Genomic DNA, 19,495 nt, shown 5'->3' on the forward strand with positions numbered 1-19,495 from the left:
CTGTCATCCAGAAAGTGAAAACTACATTTATGAGTAATACATAAAATTCAAACAAGAACTTTATTTACATTAGGTGTTTAGGTTTTCAAGCGCTGGGTGCTGCAACACACATAACAAAATTTCATACTACATTTTTTTATAGGTAATCAGGTTGAAAAGCTGATCTACAGAATCAGTTTGTCAAAACTGGCAAAGCAGAAAATGTGTCAGCTCGGTTTTAGAGTACTCTGTCAATTTTACACCATCTGCTATCATTCAGAGTATTCCTGATGTCATGGTTATAAAAACAGAGCGCTCATGCAGGTTAATTTACAGTGAACTCTACTAGTAAATTTTACATTCTTCACTTGTTCAGAAGAGCAGGTCAATACTTCCCACATCGTCTCACAAAGCAATTATGGATCCAAATAGGGAGAAAACTAGATCCATCTGGAGATTTTTAACAGAAAGAACACTGGATTTAGCAAGACAAGGAGTCAGAACTTTAATTCCATGACAAACTGAACTGTAATCTCTCATTCTGTAGAAAACAAGTTGTACTGTAAAGACTAAGTCCTTTTATTCCATATTAACATTATGCAGCAACCAATATGAATGCCTAGGTAAACAGAAACTTTGTGAAACATTTTGCTGCAAAGCTGACTTCAGTAATGCACGCAAATGATAAAGTCATCAACTCTGCTCACTGCCCGAAAGAAAAGAAGATGGCTTCAGGAGCAAATAACACTGATTCATACTGTGCTCAAGCACTAGTCAACAAAACCTATTAAACTACATGGGTGAAAAAAAGAAATCAAAGCAGCTTTGTTATCTTACTTGTGACACCTCATTTAAATCTCAGGCGTTACTTCTTTATATCAGCATAAATACGGAGCTTTCTACACCTTTTATGATGTGGTTACAGACACAAAAATGTTATAGTAGAAAGCAAGAGCTAGTTCAAAGAATTTCAGACTTTGAAATCAGCAAGATACAAAGCTAAAATGTGTATGTTCCTTTTCAAGTTATGAATACTTTCACTAAAACATAAATATTTTAACATATATTAATTTTTTCTGACATTCAAAATTGTAAAGTCAATATGGCAGAATTATTGTTAAAAGCACATATTTACAAATATTCTTTTTCCATACATAAAGTATTTGGCATAATTATAACAATCTTACTGCATACACAACTGTTTGCTTCTTTTTCACATAATGGTACACTCCTTATTAAAATTTACCAATTATGTACAAAAATACTTGAACATTTATTATAGAAAACCTCTATAACTACCGTCAGCAGCTTGTAACTGCTGAAGGTTTAATTGAGAGAATATAAAAAGTGGTCACTTTCTTCCAGTTAAACTATCAACAAATCAAACACAGCTAAAATCAACATGAGCTTCCCAACAAAAGAGGGAGAATATTTTTAACAGCATGATTTAAAATGCAGTTCACACATCTGATCCCAAGCACATTTAAACAGTCAGTAAAGAAAGAGGATACAAAAAATACATACAGAAGGTGCTTTTTTTTTATTTTCCTTCCACATTCCTACGGCTTGGCATTAATTTTCCAGAGCTCTTCAGAAGCCAGTCACTAAAACACAACCTAAGGCCAAACACCATTCTCCTACAATAAAGATGATGGTGATGAACTCAAGCTAAAAGGTAAATCCAAACCCTGGCTCCGTCAGTAAGCACACATCCAAAGAGCTGTTCAGAATCCTTCCTAGGTTTTTACAGAATTATTAATGATCTTTGCAATTATCTTTTGAAATTTATTGATCAGTAATTTCTATTTCTGAAAATTTGTTTGCTTAAAGTATTGCTTTGTTACTAGTCAGTACTGATTCTTGTACGCAAGTTAAATGAACAATTCATTTGTACCTGTTCCATACACAGATTGTATTTTAGGGTGAACTTTCAAAAAACAGCAGAGAGCCTCCACTAGCAAACTGCTAGCTTAAAAAAAACAAACCTCAAAACAAAACAACATCAAAACATTAACTGGAAGAATAAAAGTAAATTGCACCTCAAAAAGAAAAGGATGCGCCAGGTACAATAATACACTAATGGCACCAAACCTCATCAGGATTCACCAGAATGGTGCTGTACGCTGAACGAAATGCAGGTATTTTTCCATCTTAAAAAGAACATAAGCCAAGTGCGTGTTTCAGAAATTCCAAACCACATTCTTACAACAGTTCTCTGCAGTATAACTTGCATTATATCTCCATATTTCTACAGACATTTGAAATGATCAACCTGTTCATCGGGTAAGAGAAACAACTTTCAGTCTACTTGCAGAAAAATCTTAGTCTTCAGACTACTTTGTTAGAAAGTGTGCATTTATCTCTAGTAGTATAGGTCCAGTCAATATATTCTGCATTTTGTAAGAAGCATTCGGCTAACTCAGATGAGAGTTGTAGGGTTTTAGATTTAATTCTTTAAATAAAAATAAAGTACAAATAAAACCATTTATCAGTATTCACCACCAAATTAAAAAAAAAAATCCTCTCGTTCATGCTTCCTATAATAGCTGGCAACCTAAATTAGTAATTTCATTTCAAATGTGCAACACAATATTAATAAGCATTTCAAAATTCCTCAAACAAAAAGGTGGGCGAAATATTAAAGTGCCTAACTAAATGCATTTTACCATCTTTAAAAAATATTATTTCTTAAACGGGAAAGGATTGGTTGCAATTAAATACAAAAGGGGCTTCTCATAGCTGAGAGACTTTTCGGGGCAGAGGCCTGGGCCGGGGAACCTGCTCAGTCCTCCTGCTGCTGTTTTCCAGGTTGTTTGTCCGGACCAGCTGCGGCTTGGGCGGCAGTGCCGGGGGGTCTGTGGCGGGCGGGATGGAGAGGCTGTGAGGTAGAGGAACAGGGCGCTTCAGAGTCCGCTCGTACACGCTGTAAGGTGGCGGGGTTTTACTTTCTTTTCTCACAGGCTCTTCAGGGACGCTGTAGCTTGAGACAGTCACTGCTGGTTCGCTGCCTTGGCTTTCAAAGCCTGATGTCTCTGATGTGCTACATCGGCTCAGCGAAGAGATGCCGCTGCTGTAACTCCCCGACAGCACCGGGGAGTTGGATATGAGCCCCGAGGAATGATACTCCACTGGAGATGGTGTGAACGATTGCCCAGACCCCTGCTTGAAAGAAAGGGCAGAAGAATACTTTACCGAGGGAGAGCATTTCTGTGCTCAGATCAAAAACATACAGAGATACAGCACATGGATTCTGGGGCTTGATGAACATACACATTGTATCCCTGCAGTTAAGATCCAGTGAGAAACCCATAAAAAGCTCATTTCCAGGTGCCCAGGTACACCTTAAACAGTGCTCATGCCAGTAATTCATGTAAGCGGAAGTAAAAAACTGTGCTTAAACGTTATCTTACTATCAAAATATCTCGGAAAAATCTGGAAGCCTTTAAAATGAACACTCGATTTTCCTGGCTTGCAGTGAAACGCTGAACACCGCGCCTGGCATACCTAGTGGTGTCCTGCCCCCTAACGCCAAAGCACAGGACATGCATCTCAGCCACTGTGCCTATTTCAGTTTGTTAAGTTCCAAATTCATTTTCAAAGCTTTTCCTCCCAGTTTTAGTGCACCGTCATGCAATGAAAAGTGCATTTACATTGTGGCATCATTTACGAGTGTGTCATTATCCCAGTGTTGGATGTGAAGTGCAGAGCAGATGCCAAGCTGGGCGCCAGCCCATCCAGACACCGCAGCAGGAAGGCAGAAGGTGAAGCATTGCTGCTGCTGCAGATGGCATTTTGAACCACAGTTGTTCCATCCTTCCTTTCCCCCATCTCCCAGGTGTTGCTTGGGCACACCATGCCACCTGCACAAAACGGGGTCCAATGCAGGGCAACGGTTGCAAATGGCCGCACCAGCAGCCTCACAGGTCTGGGAGGAACGGTGAGGGAAGAGAGAGCTGAGGACCCCTGTGACAACAACAGTGCTGACAAAGAGTAAAAGGCAGGGATAGTAAAGCCCTACCCAAAAACATTGAGCAGTTCCATTCTAGTGAAGCAGCTTCAACTGAAAACTGTAAAAGGTTGGACCATCCTTGGCAACTAAAAAGTTTTTGCAACTTATCCAATTTTGACTGGAGCCATCCGGGACAATCTAGACTTAACAGCCTCAAGCACAGGCTATAGAAGGGATGGAGAAATCACATTAAAGACAAATTTCTCACCCAATTCTTGTTAGACTAGTTGGCGCTCAGCTGCTCAGCTTGAGGTGAAAGTGTGAGCCATGCAACAAAAGGTGGGGAGGGAAGGAAAAGGAGTGAGAAGGGGTGTATAGAGCTGGCTGCACTGACTTTATGCTGTTGAGATAATTTTAGTTATCCATTTAGGACTGGATCCACCGTGCACTGAAAGCAATGGAAAAAAAAATCTTCATTTACCTCAGTGGGTTTTGTACTAAGACGGCCTTTTCTGGCAGCACATAACAGTTGGAACAAAGGCTAAAAACTAAGCCCTGCATATCGCTAGGGAAAAGCAAAGCAAGTTTTATTTGAAGCTCAATGCTTGTTGAAGACATTTCAGACATTGCGAGCTTTAACTACTTGTTTCAGGTTTCATTCCTCTGCATGTGAAGGGGCTGCAGCTGCGCTCCTACCCCACACATGAACAAGGCCAAGGTTTTCAAATAAATGATCTAATTGGTTCAAGTTCCAAGAACTCTTGACACTTGGATTAAGTAACCATGGATAAGATTTAGGACCTTTGCTTTTGTCATTCAGAACAAGAGCAAGTATGTGCAAACCCTGCCCCATTCAATTTAGGAGCTAGGGTAAGCACATGGCTCCTGACAGCAGTGCAGACTGCTTGTACCAGTAGTAACAGTCTAGACACCAAACAGTCTGGAAATTCATGGATGCTCGAAGTGAGATCCAGGATCTCTCAGAAGTATTGTGGGCCAGTATTCCTCTCCCAGGTGGAAATCCAGACTTTGGCTGCAAAATTCTTCAATTCTGTGTGGGCCTTTAGAAGAAAATGTTAGAACAAGCTTCAAACATCTCTAAAAATCATCAGTACCGAGTCCATCCAGGAAAAAAGAAAATGTTGCTCACCTTTTGCAAAAGATGTAATCATAGAATGGTTTGGGTTGGAAAAGACCTTAAAAGATCATCCAGTTCCAACTCTCCTGCCATGGGCAGGGACACCTTTCATTAGACTAGGGAAAGCCCCGTCCAACCTGACCTTGAACACTGCCAGAGACTGAGTATCCACAGCTTCTCAGGCAACTTGTTGCGGTGCCTCACCACTCTCACAGTAAAAAAATTTCTTCTTTATATCTAATCTATCTTCTTTCAGTTTAAAGCCATTACACGTCTTGTCCTGTCACTACATGCCCTTGTAAAAAAGCCCCTCCCCAGATTTCTCGTAGCTCCCCTCTAGGCACTGGAAGGCTGCTGTTAGGTCTCCCTGGAGCCTTCTCTTCTTCAGGCTGAAGAAGGCCAACTCTCTCAGAGCCTCTCGGAGCACCTCTGGGAGAGGTGCTCCATTCCTCCAATCATCTTCGTGGCCCTTCTCTGACCTTGCTCCAACAGGTCCATGTTCTTCTTATGCTGGAGGCCCCAAAGCCCCTAATGTTCTGAAGAGCTTCCTAGTAAGCAGTTAATGTGAACCCTTGGATTGATGCTCACTTCAGCAGCTATACTACGGTAGTACGACTAAGAGGCATTGATGGCCAGCACAATTGCTCTGTATTGAACCTCAAGCACTGTGCAGTCACAAGTGGAAAAGTTACAGACTCACGGGATGATGAACAGAAGAATGACTGAGGACTTGTGATTAGGGACCTTGAGGGGAAAAAGAGTCATTTCGGGGTGCCACTTTCCTCCTCCTCAGGAGATGTGTACCTCTGCTTACTCTTGTGAATGTTTTTTGTATAGGCATATGATAATAAAACAAAAAATGTACATATTTAATACACATTATTTGGGATTATATTATGTACCCCACAACACATACAACCTGTCCCACAAAGGCAATTCACTGCAGTAAGATGGTACCTTCATTGGTGATCTGCCAGCAGGAGAAGGGGAAACGGAGGCTATGTGTCTTGCTGGTGATGCTGCAAAGTCAGAAAGATTTCAGTGCACTCCTGGAATTATAATTTTCACTAAGAAATCTTTTTAAGTGGATAGAAGATCATTTGATACACAAACATTATGTCTGGTTCCCTCCAGGTATTTGCCCAATGGCTGCAAATAGTATTAGAGATTTCGTTCTTACTCTATTGTCAGGATTATGTTGCAGTACAACTAATGGAGTATAAGAGATTTCTACATCCATCTTTTCTGGCAAATTTTGTATCACTATATTGGTTTATATCCTATCAAATGATAACAGAATTCAAAGTAAGTCAGTATAACAACTCTTCCCCTCCTCATTTTATTCTTCTCTTAAGAAATATATTAAGTATTTGCGTGTCAAATAAGGAAAAAGACAATACATAACGTACCTTTATAAAACATTTACCTGTAAATATACTGTAAACATGCCTGGACATACTCTGAGGCATAAGTCTAAAACTCAAAAAGCGTTTTCACTCTCTTGAGAATGATTACATTTATAGTATCACTTAAGCAGCCTTTCCTTTAAATGGAAATTAATCTTTTGAAAGGCAAATTGGTTATTGTAACAGAACTTATGTACTTCTATGATTGCTGTGCTTTTTCTGGCCAGTAAGATTCTTTGTGATTAATGATCATTTCTGACCGCTAACCTCCAATTATCTTAAGACCAAAGATTAAATTTTTTCATCCTCCCTAGTAGTAGCATGAGCTGTCTGAAGCTATTCAGTCATTTAGTGAAGGGGCAGAGTATTGAAAACAGAATATTACAGAGAACATTAATGAGATGAAATTACCTGCAGAGGCAGTACTGCAGGTTTCTATGTAAGTAATCAAATAATAAATTAACCTATCCGAGAAGATAAATATTAATCAGAGTGGAAAGAATCTAAGCCCCCAAGTAAATAATTTTTTTACTGGAGCTTAGCCTGAAATGTCCATTAACTCACCAGTCTGTGCAGGTCTTGGTGGTACAGGAGGAGATATGAGCTTTCCACTTTCTGATGTGTTTCTGGCTTCCTTCCCACTGTCCAGGCTCCAGCTGCTGGGGGTGCTGTTCACAGCTGGAAGAGAATGAAAAAGCTAGCATATGCATCAACACTTCCATATCTCTGACTGGCCTTTATCCAGGAAGGTAAAACTACACAGAGTGAAAACATTAAACAACTTAACAAGCATGCCTGAAAAGCTTTTATGATTACATCAACATTTGAAAAGCTCTTAAATAATGCCTGTCAATCTCCTGGTTGCCTGATGTATGCATCTGGCCCTCAGGTCAGTTTATGATTGCATAGCAGTTGGGACCATCAGCAAGAATAGCAGCTGAGAGAGCACTCTGGTGCGCTGCAAAACCAGCCACAAAGGGAGATAAGCTTGAAGCCTGTTAATTCAATCAGCTTATCTTTGCACCAGACTCCTACTTAGAGGTTTCTAGACAGAGAGGAACAGACTATTCATAAACTGTTTCCATTAACTCATTTCATATGCAGAAGGGACTAGAGAAAGGAACTTGCCAAATTCCAATCGACCTCCCTCAGAAAGCTTTCCATGCTAACAGTCTTTTGTTGCCTGCGTAGGCTACAAATTCATAATTTAAAGAAGGGCACAAAATGAAAGGAGCAAAAATTAGAAGAAATGAAAGCGTCTGGTGGAAAAAAAAAAAAAAAGGACATTTTTGTGGACTGAGTTAAGCTATACACACTGTTTGTGTTTATGGTCAAGGATTTCTGCTTGATCATGTAAACTGACTACCACCATGACACAGGTAAAATTGGCTGTTGTCATGGAATTGGCAAATGTAACACAAATACTTTAACTGAATGATCCTATAAGGTCTGAAGCAGCTTCCGTAACTGGATTATCTTATGTTATCAAGGAGCCACCAATACTGGAAAGAAGTCAGATAGAAAGGGAGAGCATTTAACATTGACAGGACAAAAGCCAACTTAAGTCCCACAATTTTTCTTACATGTCCTGGAAAAAAGTGGGAGAACACTGCTTCAAACCTTCCTTTTCCCCAGAAAAAAACCCACCAAACCTTTCCCACCTTCAAAGCCTCAAACCTCTTGCCTTCTCATGACAGTTTCCTTCTTGTTTGCTCATTTCATAGTTCCGAGTAGAAAATCACATGCGAGGACTCTGTGCTCATTTATAAAGATGAGGCAAAAAAGCAAAGTATTGTTGCTATACTGATGGTATCAATTATTGCTATTACAGGAACATCAAGGGCTCTCAGAAGGACTGCATTCCCATTATACGAGTGTATACCAAACTTAATGCAAAAAATAGAGCACAAATATTTGTTTTGTATCTGTAAAAATATTGTTACAGTATAATTGCACATTAGTTGATCCTGAGAACAGTGCACAGAAGATCTGCTTTCTAGAGGATCATTTTGCTTCTTTGCTGCCAAAATATGCAATACATTGTTTGTTTTTTTACAGTAGGCTGTCACCTAGCAGTATGGTTTTGCCCTCACACTAAAAATGACTTGGCACCAGATGTAGGTACTTCAAGTGCCTGAGTCTCTTGACAAGTCAAATTTTTCTTATAAGTCATCCAAGCAGTCAGTTCTTTGGACTGCTAAAGTCTCCAGAAGAGAATATTTGATTTTAATAATTCTGTAATTTACTTGGCTGCATGGGCTAGTGGAAAAGTTTTGCCATTTCTATGTTGAATTATTTCATATGTTTTTTTAGCCCTGTGAAGAATTCCACACTTCAACTTTCATAAAAACTTGGACACAAAAATACTTATAAAAATCAGCTTCTACTGATGAAAATCTGATTCCTGGTCAGTTCTTGTTACAGTGGATTCTTAACATATTTCTTTACAATACACCTGTTTTACTGTATCCTTCATTCAGGGCACCACAAAGGGCAGCACATAATGAAATGATAGAATATATTACACATGTGGAATGTACAATGAAATCATAATCACAATAACTGTGCCAACAATATTGAGTTTCCCCATGTGCAGAATTATGAAAGGCAGTATTTTGTCTATGGAAATTCATAGGTTTCTCATTTACTCTTATTAATAAGAAACCCAAACCCCAACAAACTACAAATTGATCATTCTTTTCCATCAAAGTGTAACCAAAAGCACAGTGACTTGTATTTGGTAAAGAGGACCAGCAGATGCCAAACTCTGGGACTCTTTCCATCTCTTTGGCTTCTCTCTGCCCCAGTCTCCAGAAGTTAACCTCCAGAGTTCATCATCCCACGTCTCTCTTGAGAAGCAGAAAGAATGGTTCTCACACAGCCTGCTGCAACTTGCTGCTCCATCACTCTTTCCTGCAAACTAGTGTTCAAGCAAACAATATATTCCCTCCTTTCTGGCAAAGTGTTTTGAAACTTCAGAGTGTTAATGTAATTTCAGTTAAATTAGAATTTTTTCAAACTTGAAGATAACAGTATGCATTCAAAAAAAATAGCATTCCATAGGAATATGACACATTAATTACATTTTCATTGCTTCCAAGACTGGTATGGTACAGCATTTCCACTCACCTTTGTCAGGGCCAGGCAGACTGGAATCACTTCGTGGCAAAGCACCATCTCCAATATGATTAAATAGTATTCTCTGTAAATTGAGAACAGCATGGTTTATGCATAGCTGCTGTTGTATTTCAGTAGCCTTTATGAAAACAAATGTCTTAGTGTTATTATCCCCACAAGATAATTACTGACCTACACAGGTCAGGAGGTGGTGACAAACATCACCTAAGTACATAAATAGTTTAATAAAAATATGATTATAAAATAGGGAGTAGACTAGTTTTCTGAACACGGTGGAATCAGAGAAAGAATTATTATGTACTAAGTTCTGACAGTTTCCAACTCCTTAAAAAACAAAATAAGGCTCATTCCTCAAGTGGTATCTTGGTAGATTATTGAACAAGTGCATAGATAGATTTGCAGTAACCTCATTGCAGAATCAGAACTTTACTTCCCCCAACCCAATCTTTTTTCCTTAAAGCAAGATCAGAGAAGCCATGAAATCCAAATCAAATCCTATTGCTGAATCTTGCAACGTTAGAAGACCATGCCGAGTCAGCGAGGCACTACATTGTGGTTCCACAAGATGGCAAACACAGCCGCAAAGTACTCATCATTGATCTAACATGTTGCAGCTCTGTTACAAAGCAATGAACAAATATCTGGACAATTTAACTTGACTTTAAACATCACATAGAGGAAATGCTTTATTAGACTGAGCTACACTAGGTTTATCTATGTATGCTGTGCTAGAGTCATACTGGAACAGGTAACAGCTGTTTTCCTGAAGTTACCATTAAACTGAGGTGGCGTAACTATCTGTACACTCTAATGTGACAGAAAATGTCATCATATGTTCCTGCCTGGTCTGGATTGAATGTTCACTGCCTAGTGAGTCTGCAGTGCACTAGGATCTGGTGGGCAAGCGCTGAAGTCCATTTTCTGTCATGAAGGTAAAGAGCAAAGCCTGAAAAAGCAACTGAAACTGAAGGAGATAAAGAGACAAGGCTGAATGAGATACAGAGAAATGAAGACATATGAAAATAATTAAATGTAAACCCATATGGAAGAGCAAGAGGAATCACAGGATGTTTAATGACACAAAAAAAAAAAAAAACCAAAAAAAAAAAAAAAAAACCAAAAAAAAAAAAACCAAAACAAACAAACCAACAAAAATGTGAAACCCAAAAAGCTCCCTTAGGAAGAATAATAGTGCAAAACTGAGGAGGCTTGTTGAGCAGTCAATGACAGCAGGCATTCCTCTTCAGAGTATGGGAAGAGTTAGAGAGACACTGTACAGTCACTCAGCCAGAGACCAAAAAGCAAGCACAAATGGATGTTAACTGAAAACAGCTGAACAAGACAACCTTGAGCATCAATTTCAATGAGGGACGCAGATACAGTACTGCTGTGATCTTGTTTTCATAAGTCCATCAAACTTCCTTAAATGAAATAGCTATGGCCTGAAAAGACCTGACTTGGACTTGAAGTGCAGGAATTTGCCTATGTATCTCATCTTTCCCTGTTGAAAAACTATTGTGAAAATTGCATTCATTAAGCTGTAACAAAGATGTTCACAAGTGGGTGGTCCCTTCCTCATTAATTTAGTGTGAAGCTCCAACAAAGACTGTTGAAATTACCTGGCATTAGGATAAAAATAGAAACGACAAGGAACAGTTCCGGCATTTAGATTCTAATGAGATTTGCAGGTATCTCCTTACTATCGTCATGAGGATTTCTTTTCCCCTTCTTAATCAGAAGGCAGAGGATCAGAATCTTGTTTCTCATCAGTCCATTTTTACTGCTCAGGATAGAGACAGAGCACCAGAGAAAGAAACTGCACCTTCCCCAGAAAGATATATCCTCATTTATGGTTACAAGGGCAGAAAGAAACTGTCAGACCTTTGAGACATACTTCACTGCACAAGCAAGTCAGTTTTTCTACTTACCCTGTCTTGGGACACTGAGGGTAGAGGCAGATTGGGAGATTTTCCTGCTGGGCGAGCCTCAGAGAGAGCAGAGACTGGGCCTACGAGCTCCTCAGCCTCCCTTATCGAATCACGGGTACAATGTGGGACAGAAGTCGCATTCCATTTGGCAAAGCAAGAGTTTGCAGTCTGGGAGCAAAAATGGGATCATTTTTTATTTTGCACCAAACTGTAAAACTGCTTTAAAGAACATCTGCTCTTTCCTGTATGCTGGAAACTGAGAAAATGCCCAGCAGATACATGAGCAAATAGTTCCCAAGAAATGCCCTTAAGTCTGGCTAAGCTTCGGTAGTACTTCTTAAGCCCTCAGGTAACAGCAGGAGGACTTAAACAGAAAAGAGGAAAAAATTAAATCAAGAGCTAATTCAGTAACTGAAGAAGCAAGGGACAAGAATACAACTAATGAGAAACCAACAAATTATTTCTAAAAGAAAGGATCCTGGACTGCCAAGCAGGTTTATTTTGTCAGAGGCAAAACTTATGGTGGAAATGTGAGTGTTGAGAGGAGGGCCCTTCACACTGTACTTATGTTCTTGTCTTTCTCAGCTTCAGCAAGAGGTGCATTGTGTGATGGCCGGGATTAAACAGCAATTGTGTTAAAGGAAAGCACTTCAGGAAAGTAGGCCCATTAAGAAGAAAAGACGAAAAAAATTCAAAGTTGGCCAGCTCACCACGCTCATTTTGCATTTCAGGTAAATCAAAAGATACGAATTTCATACAGACCTATGTAACAGTAATTTTAAGGTAAGAACTCAACTCATTCTTCTCTCTGGAGTAACAAAAGGTCTATCTTCCTTTTCTGAAACTATACTGAAAAATAGGAATGGCCACATGTGGTGGGTTATTATCTCAGAGTGGCTAAGATTAGCTATTTCAGAAGGAATAAAGGGGAGGTCAACAGGGACAACTGCTGTGATAACAGTTTTTCTTTCGTCTTCCCTAGACTGAACAAACACTGCCGTTTCACACAAGCAGGCTGTGTCATTGCCAAGTCTTTGCGTTTCTCTCACTGCAGTGAGCAAATATAAACAACCAGATCTAAACCTAGACATAGCAAGCAGAAATGTGAATAGAATATATGGTACTTGATCATATCTCCTTCGTGTAAAATATTTTAGAGTATTTTCTTATGAAAACAACAACAACAATGAAAAAAAAAAAAACAGCTTGAAAATTAACAGCATTGAGCAGGCATTGAATCTGCGAGGAGTCCCAACAAGCTTCCTACCTGTGAAGTTTCCAAAGGAATAGGGTAGATGGCACTGCAGGGCCTTTCTCTGGGAGACAGGCAAGAGTTTTCTCGGGAATGCTTATGTTTGTCAGACAAAAGAGGAGAGGCTGGAATAAAAATATGCCAAGTGATTAAATTCATTCAGTGAAACTCAAACATTTCAAGTCTATGTTTGTGATAAAGAAATCCTCTGTCCCCAATAATTCATATTCCTCAAACTGGCTAAATTTTGACATCTGACCAATGACAGCATGCAGATATTCAACTGTGTAATGTATCAAGAATCATTTAACATGGTTTACCACAGGAGATAAGCACTGACCTCTGGCACTGGACGGAGCCGAACTGGTCACATTAGGAGAAGCGGAATGAGCAGAACTCAGGCTTGAGGTAGACGGACTAGGCTACATATAAAAGAGATGCTGTTGTTATATCGCATTACATTTACTGCTTTGGAAAACAAAAATTTATAATATACTTTTCACTAGAACGAAGAACTTGTAATTCATCAGACTAGTTTCTCAGTATTTCAAAATAGCAAACCAGTATAAAGAGCATTAAAGTAACTTACAAAGATGTAGTAAAATATCAAATAAAGAGAAGTGTAACTAATATTTAAAATATTTACATCACAACTGTGTCAACCAGACAGAAGAGTCTATGTAAGGTCAGATGACTTTGCATAATAGTGCATTGCTGCTTTTTACTTTCATAAAAAAATCCACGCTCCAAGTTAAAAAAGAAGAAACAATTACATAAAAAAAAATGTTCTTTCTAAATTAAGGACGTTAACAGCACATTGAAAGACATTTTTATAAAGAAGTATCAGCATTAACTTTGAGATTTCTGAACAAAACAAAAAGCATTAATTTAGTAAATAACCTCGCAAGAAAGATTCTGTTCAGTTTGAAGTATAACAAAAACGTGTACCTGCATGTTAAAAACTTCATCAGAGCTTTCCGACTGCCCAGTGATATTGCTGACTTCAGCAGAAGCTTGGGATGACAGTGATGAAGACGAATACCTATTGACAGCTGGGTAACTCAAGGGACTATTATAAGAGTAATGAAATACAAAATGGTTAACTGCAGTTGCCAATCACATTTTTCACACATGTGTGAAAACAGCACATATTTATTAATCTCTACAGTTTAATTTGGATTTATTGCAGGGGGGGAAGGAGAGGAGGAGAGAGTATATATATCAGCTATTCATGACTGAAGATACTTCATGCGGACCATGCAAGGAAGCATGCACACCATAGAAGCCTTTTATGGGTCATCTTCCATGAGCAACAAAATTTATCAATTTCTAGGATTTTAACTTACCTGCGTCGTGGTATTACCCTGGCACCATCAGGGCTCATAGAAACAGGTATGGAATTTCGGCATACACGAGGACTTCCATTTGGGAAATGAACTGGGCTAGCTTGTACACAGGCAGAAAATTCCTGGCAATTTGTAAAAAGATCAACATGAACATAATACCATTAAGATATATATAGTCATTTGACTAGTCACAGCTGCATTTGGATCAGCTTCATCATTAGTAAGAAAAATATTTTAACTTTTTGCTGATGATATATTTCCATTAGTAAAACGTGACTATTGTTCTTGGAACTGTAGGGAAAGTTTGTTATCTTTCTCTCCCCTTTGTGGTACTGTAATGCTAGATGTAATGTGGACAAACAACCAAAAGATGTCACTATTTGTTGCTTAGGAAATCTAAGCAATCCTTACTGCACCAAAACTCTCTCCTGGTTTATCCATGCACCTGCTCACCTACCTGTATTCCCAAACTTGACTTCATCACAAAGAACTGATCCACCAGCTTTTTGTGCAATGGCCTCATGTCCTGTGGCACCACCTTCTCGTGCACTGCCAAGCCAAATTCTAGAATCTGGGCCTGCAGAAAAGACAGAAGGAAAGAGAGGAAGAATATTTTGGATACATTTTCTTTAAGCTTTCCTCATCAATTAAGATATACTGATCAAAACCCCAACAAATTGCATGCTGTATTAAAAGTATCTATCTAAATCCCTGGCTAGACCTGTAATCAAACAAGGCCTAAGACCAACCAATCAATACACAAGAGGATTTATGCCTCTTCCCATTTTACTATTCAACTTTCTCAAAGATCTGGCCTCTGCAAATTGAACTCTAATAATAATAAACCCATTACTGATAACTTAGTGAAAAGATGGCTAAATGTCAATTTTACAAAGGAGCAGGTCTAAATCCTAAATAAAAGCCATTTTCTACAAGAACAGTTATAAAAAGCAGGAAACAACAGCAATGGCCACATCCACCAGAGACCTAACATATTTTCAATGATGTCCATGGCTCCCTATCCTATTCCAGCTCCCCAGAGACCTCTGAAAGTGGTAGCTTTACGTATATTCTTGACGCAAGCATGACAGGTTTCAGAATAACATTGCTAAAACTAATCTTGCTTGAATTTGGTCACAGGCATTTAAAATAGTGACTTGGTTACATGACACATCAGATAAACTCAAATTGAAAAACAAAATAGCTACACTATGCTGTAATATCTTTGGATGAGAGCTACTGGCTGATGTTTTCAGGCAGGCTGCGAGCGGGCACACAGCTGTACAGCATCACTGACCCAAGGTCAAGCCTGCAGCACATTCATCCATCTGCACACACAGCCATCCCAGCCCTTCTGAATGCTCTACGTTTTCTGCTAAACCATCTGTAGGTGCCAGACAGGGTTTAACTGCTATCACGTTTTGTCATAGCAAGTTATTCACTCCAGTCTTAAATTGTAAGGGTTACTGAGATTAACTACAGTTTGAAAAACCAAAACTGCAATGTAAATTACTATATATTATCTAAATGAAATTAAAGCAAGCTCAGTGAACCTATTCTGATTTATACTGTCTGAGGATCTGTGCTTCGGCTGATCTGACCAGACATTAGCACAATGCTAAAGAAAAATGCAATCTCCATCTTGCCAAATTCCAATACTCTGACCTCTTTATTCCAAGCTAGCAATAAAGTTTGAAGTTTTAACATGCTGCATAGAACAAAGATAGGTAAATGTCAGTTAAAAAAGCCAAAATAAAAGCTGAAATACTAAGAACACTTAATCAAAGCAATTATTTTGTGCATTTCCAAAATTTTATCACAAGACAAAAATTTGCCCCTCGTTCAACCTTTAATTTAGAATGAAGCGATTAAGATGATGAAAAGATCTAGGGAAAAAAAATATTAACACGACCCAGAAACTTGCTTGTATAGGAAGTTACTGTCTACCTGGAATCTAATTCAGAAGATACTGGAGACCACTGGGCAATCATTAACCTCTGAAACTTTGTATTTTATTTTGGGACACTTTCAGCTAGAACAGTTGAGTAGACCACCTACTCAGTCTTTTCCCCACTTTACCTGCTCAAGCATTAGTTCTCTCAAGCGTGTGATCTTCTCTCCATCCTCTGGATGGTTCAAGATGTATTCTTTGACAAAGAATGCCTAAGCAGAATAAAATCACAAAGTAACTTAATATAAGTGAACCCACATCACTTAGGGTTTTTAAATAAGTTTCTAGATTATATCTTCAGGGAAAAAAAAAATGTTTTAAAGAGCTCACAGTTCTTGTCATTGATGTCAAAAAGCCACAAATTTCACTTCAGAGCATATGACCAACATCCAAGTGTGTTCATGAGCTTACATGACTTTCCAACCCACCTCCAGTGCTCAAATTATACCAGCTAGGTACCCCAAGGTCACTTTACCCACCAGCAATTGCCTGAACATAGCATTCCCCTGTATGTTCACAATCACATCTTTCTTTACATGGCAAACATCCTACCCTCCAAGGGGATTATATTGAGTTTACAACAGTTCTCAACACTGCCCTGTAAAGAAAATGCACAGCTGCTCATTTGAGAAATTTCTAGACCTTCTCAAAAATGCATTTGTCACAAGAAGTGTCTGTAGGCACACCTGTACACACTCATGGTTTCCTATCCATAGAGTTAAGAGGATAATAGCGGCTGCTCTGTGCTGTGTTTTTCTTTTTTCCACCTGTCTTTATATTTCCCTCATACGCTTTTTACAAGGTTCTCCATCCAACTTTAGCTGCTAAAATCTTGCTATGCAGAATTATTTGCAAATACGGGGGGAGTGAAGCTAGAAATAAGTGTACCCCTTTTCTGATTCGGTTGCAAAATTTCATGCTGTGACAACCCATAACAAGGAAGCGCTGAGACCTACCTAGAAAATGAATACTGATACTGTAATGAAGATTTATTTCACATGGCTCTTTCAGTACAGATGAATAGAATTATAAGAATTCATGTTTAAGTTGTTAAAAGGAGCCCTCTGATAGTTGTTAAAATCCCAAATTTCTGCCAGCTGATGGTTTTTTTTCTTCCCCTCAGCTACATGCTTAATGTTCTTTCAGTATCAAGCAGGTGGTGCAGTGGTTTTGGGCTGAGACTTATACAGAACTGTAATATGAATCAAAGACGTAATCATCTAACTTCAAATCAGAATTTGACTAAATCCAAGAACATTCTTGGGACCAGTGGTTTCAATAATTAATTATAAATGTGCTTCTATTCTTCTAGCACATGTAAAGGAGCTAAAAGAAATGTGAGAGTACAAAGCACAGTTTGAGAGGTGTTAGTGGGCACAAAACACACTCTTCATGCTTTCCTAGCAGCGTGTAGAAAAATTAAAATCAGTATTTCAGTCTACAGTCACTTATTAGCACACATGAATGAAGGTGCTGCATAATAACTATTACTTTTGTAGATTTTCTGGAATCTGTTCCTGTATCAAAACTAGTTAAAAGTGTAGCTTTAACACCTGCAATGTTAGCCAAAGTGCTGAAAAATTAGAGATAGCCTCTTTTTATCCCATCAGGAAGAACCAAGAAGGCAGCAACAGGCCAAAGGATGTTATTTGCTGGGTATTAACACTTCTTAAAGTTTGGAAGTTGTCTGAAGGGAAGGAAGATATCTGTAAAGACATTGTCATGCTTACCTCAAGACTGACTGAGTTTTAAGCTTTATATAGGGCAGAAGGCAAAAGCAAGTGAAACAGGCAGAGAAAAGCATTTACAAAGGAGAGGAAAAGAAGGTAGAAGATAAGACATAGCAAAACAGCAGGAAGACACATAAACACTGAAAAAGGGACATGCAAAGAGAATGAGGGTGAAACAGAAAAAATACCCAAACAAATCTCACAATTATCTCTATGATTTTTAGTCTTTACAACACAACTGTTGAAAAGCCCTATTTTAGATATATAGCAAGAGGGAGGGGACAGGAGGGAATTGAAAAAGGAAAACTGTTTAGGAGATCAAGAATTGCAGCTAAGAAAGGAGCAAACCAGAACCTTTAATATGCTCATGAAGAACAGAAAGCTAGGCAAAGACACTGAGCTAGCTCTGGCACTGCTAATTCAAATTGGACAGTTCTGACACATTGTATTTCTCAAGGGACTCCCTTTATAGTGCTTTACTATGCTAAACAGTTGTGGTGGTGGTGGTGTTTAAAGGCAGCTGGTAAACATCAAATGTGGTACTGCTCTGCTTTAGTCTCACAATTTCACAACATTGCAGTTTTGATGACAGATTCTAATGCTATAGTGGACTCAATTTCTTGTTTAATTTAATTTAGATGCAGCTTTATCAAATTTGACACTGTTGAGTGAACTCCAAGTCTTGCAGCCTTTGAGACAAGTGTTCAGAATATTATTCAACTTTTCATTTTCAATGGAAAAGGAACAACCAGCAGATTCAAGTATTTCGTAAGACTGTTAGGGGAAAGAGGAAGATCAAGCTGGGCTGCAAAATCTTTACTTTCTTTTAACTGGGGTTTCAAAATTGCACAGAACTTTGTAGAAATACAGCACCCCAAACTTTTAAGGTTCTCCTAAGGTGGTCAGAGGTTATAATAATGAGGAACAACTTCTGGGAAAAAATCCAGTGCTAGACATTTCTTAATTATATGGATTATTTATTACTAGATTTTTCTGAAAATAGCTTTCCTTCAAAACTTAGATAACAATAATAAATAACTAAAATTATTATTGATATAATAGTTTCTGTCCTCAACTTATACAGAGGAGCTACATCTGTACAGAGGAAAAAAAAAGTAAGAAGCTGTCTTATGATGGATTTTTTTAATAAACAGAAAATAAATTGCTTACCTCTTGATATCTAGCAACTCCACCATTAACTGCTGCATCAATGACCCCATTTAGACACATTGTGAGAGGGTTAATATTTTGCATCTGTCGAGTTTGACACTGGCTAATCAATGTTCTCAGCTGCTGGTTCTTATTTTCTAGGACTTCAATAGCATTCTCAAGGGGACTCATTTCCACCTGAAAGGGGAGTGAGGAACATGGCAAACATACTTAATCTTCAGTTGAAAGATGAAATATATTAAAGGTAATTTTTGATTTCTTGAAAGGAAATAATGTTACTCTCTGTTCTAGAGTATCAGGGCAGAAAAATTTCTTCTCAGCTGGGCTACACTCTCTGGGCATAAAAAGAATTAATTTTATAATGTAATCAAGGATCAAAATAAACAACTGTCCCTCTCCTGCAGACTCATTATCTGACCTTGAGAGATTACTCAGCAAAACACTTCAGCCTGTGGTGGAACTCTTGGAATTCAGGGCTAAACTGTCCTTAGTAACTTCACCTAAATCA

At 38.5% G+C, this 19,495-nt stretch overlaps 1 protein-coding gene across 2 annotated transcripts in view; it reads right to left on the minus strand.

The window, feature by feature from the left end:
- Nucleotides 1-2,712: 2,712 nt before the first annotated feature.
- DOCK4 (dedicator of cytokinesis 4) overlaps nucleotides 2,713-19,495 on the minus strand; it is a gene marked incomplete at both ends in the record, with an annotated part of 246,537 nt that continues 229,754 nt past the window's right edge. For both annotated transcript variants that reach the window (XM_080615548.1, XM_080615549.1), the window contains 11 exons: nucleotides 2,713-3,138; nucleotides 6,024-6,085; nucleotides 7,037-7,150; nucleotides 9,602-9,674; nucleotides 12,806-12,915; nucleotides 13,131-13,212; nucleotides 13,739-13,859; nucleotides 14,137-14,258; nucleotides 14,594-14,713; nucleotides 16,216-16,299; nucleotides 18,988-19,164. In XM_080615548.1, the coding sequence (XP_080471674.1) occupies nucleotides 2,713-3,138; nucleotides 6,024-6,085; nucleotides 7,037-7,150; nucleotides 9,602-9,674; nucleotides 12,806-12,915; nucleotides 13,131-13,212; nucleotides 13,739-13,859; nucleotides 14,137-14,258; nucleotides 14,594-14,713; nucleotides 16,216-16,299; nucleotides 18,988-19,164 (1,491 nt within the window). The remainder of the gene's footprint in view (nucleotides 3,139-6,023; nucleotides 6,086-7,036; nucleotides 7,151-9,601; nucleotides 9,675-12,805; nucleotides 12,916-13,130; nucleotides 13,213-13,738; nucleotides 13,860-14,136; nucleotides 14,259-14,593; nucleotides 14,714-16,215; nucleotides 16,300-18,987; nucleotides 19,165-19,495) is intronic.

Source organism: Psittacula echo, assembly GCF_963264785.1.
Source record: "Psittacula echo genome assembly, chromosome: 1".
Classification (NCBI taxonomy): Eukaryota; Metazoa; Chordata; class Aves; order Psittaciformes; family Psittacidae; genus Psittacula; species Psittacula echo.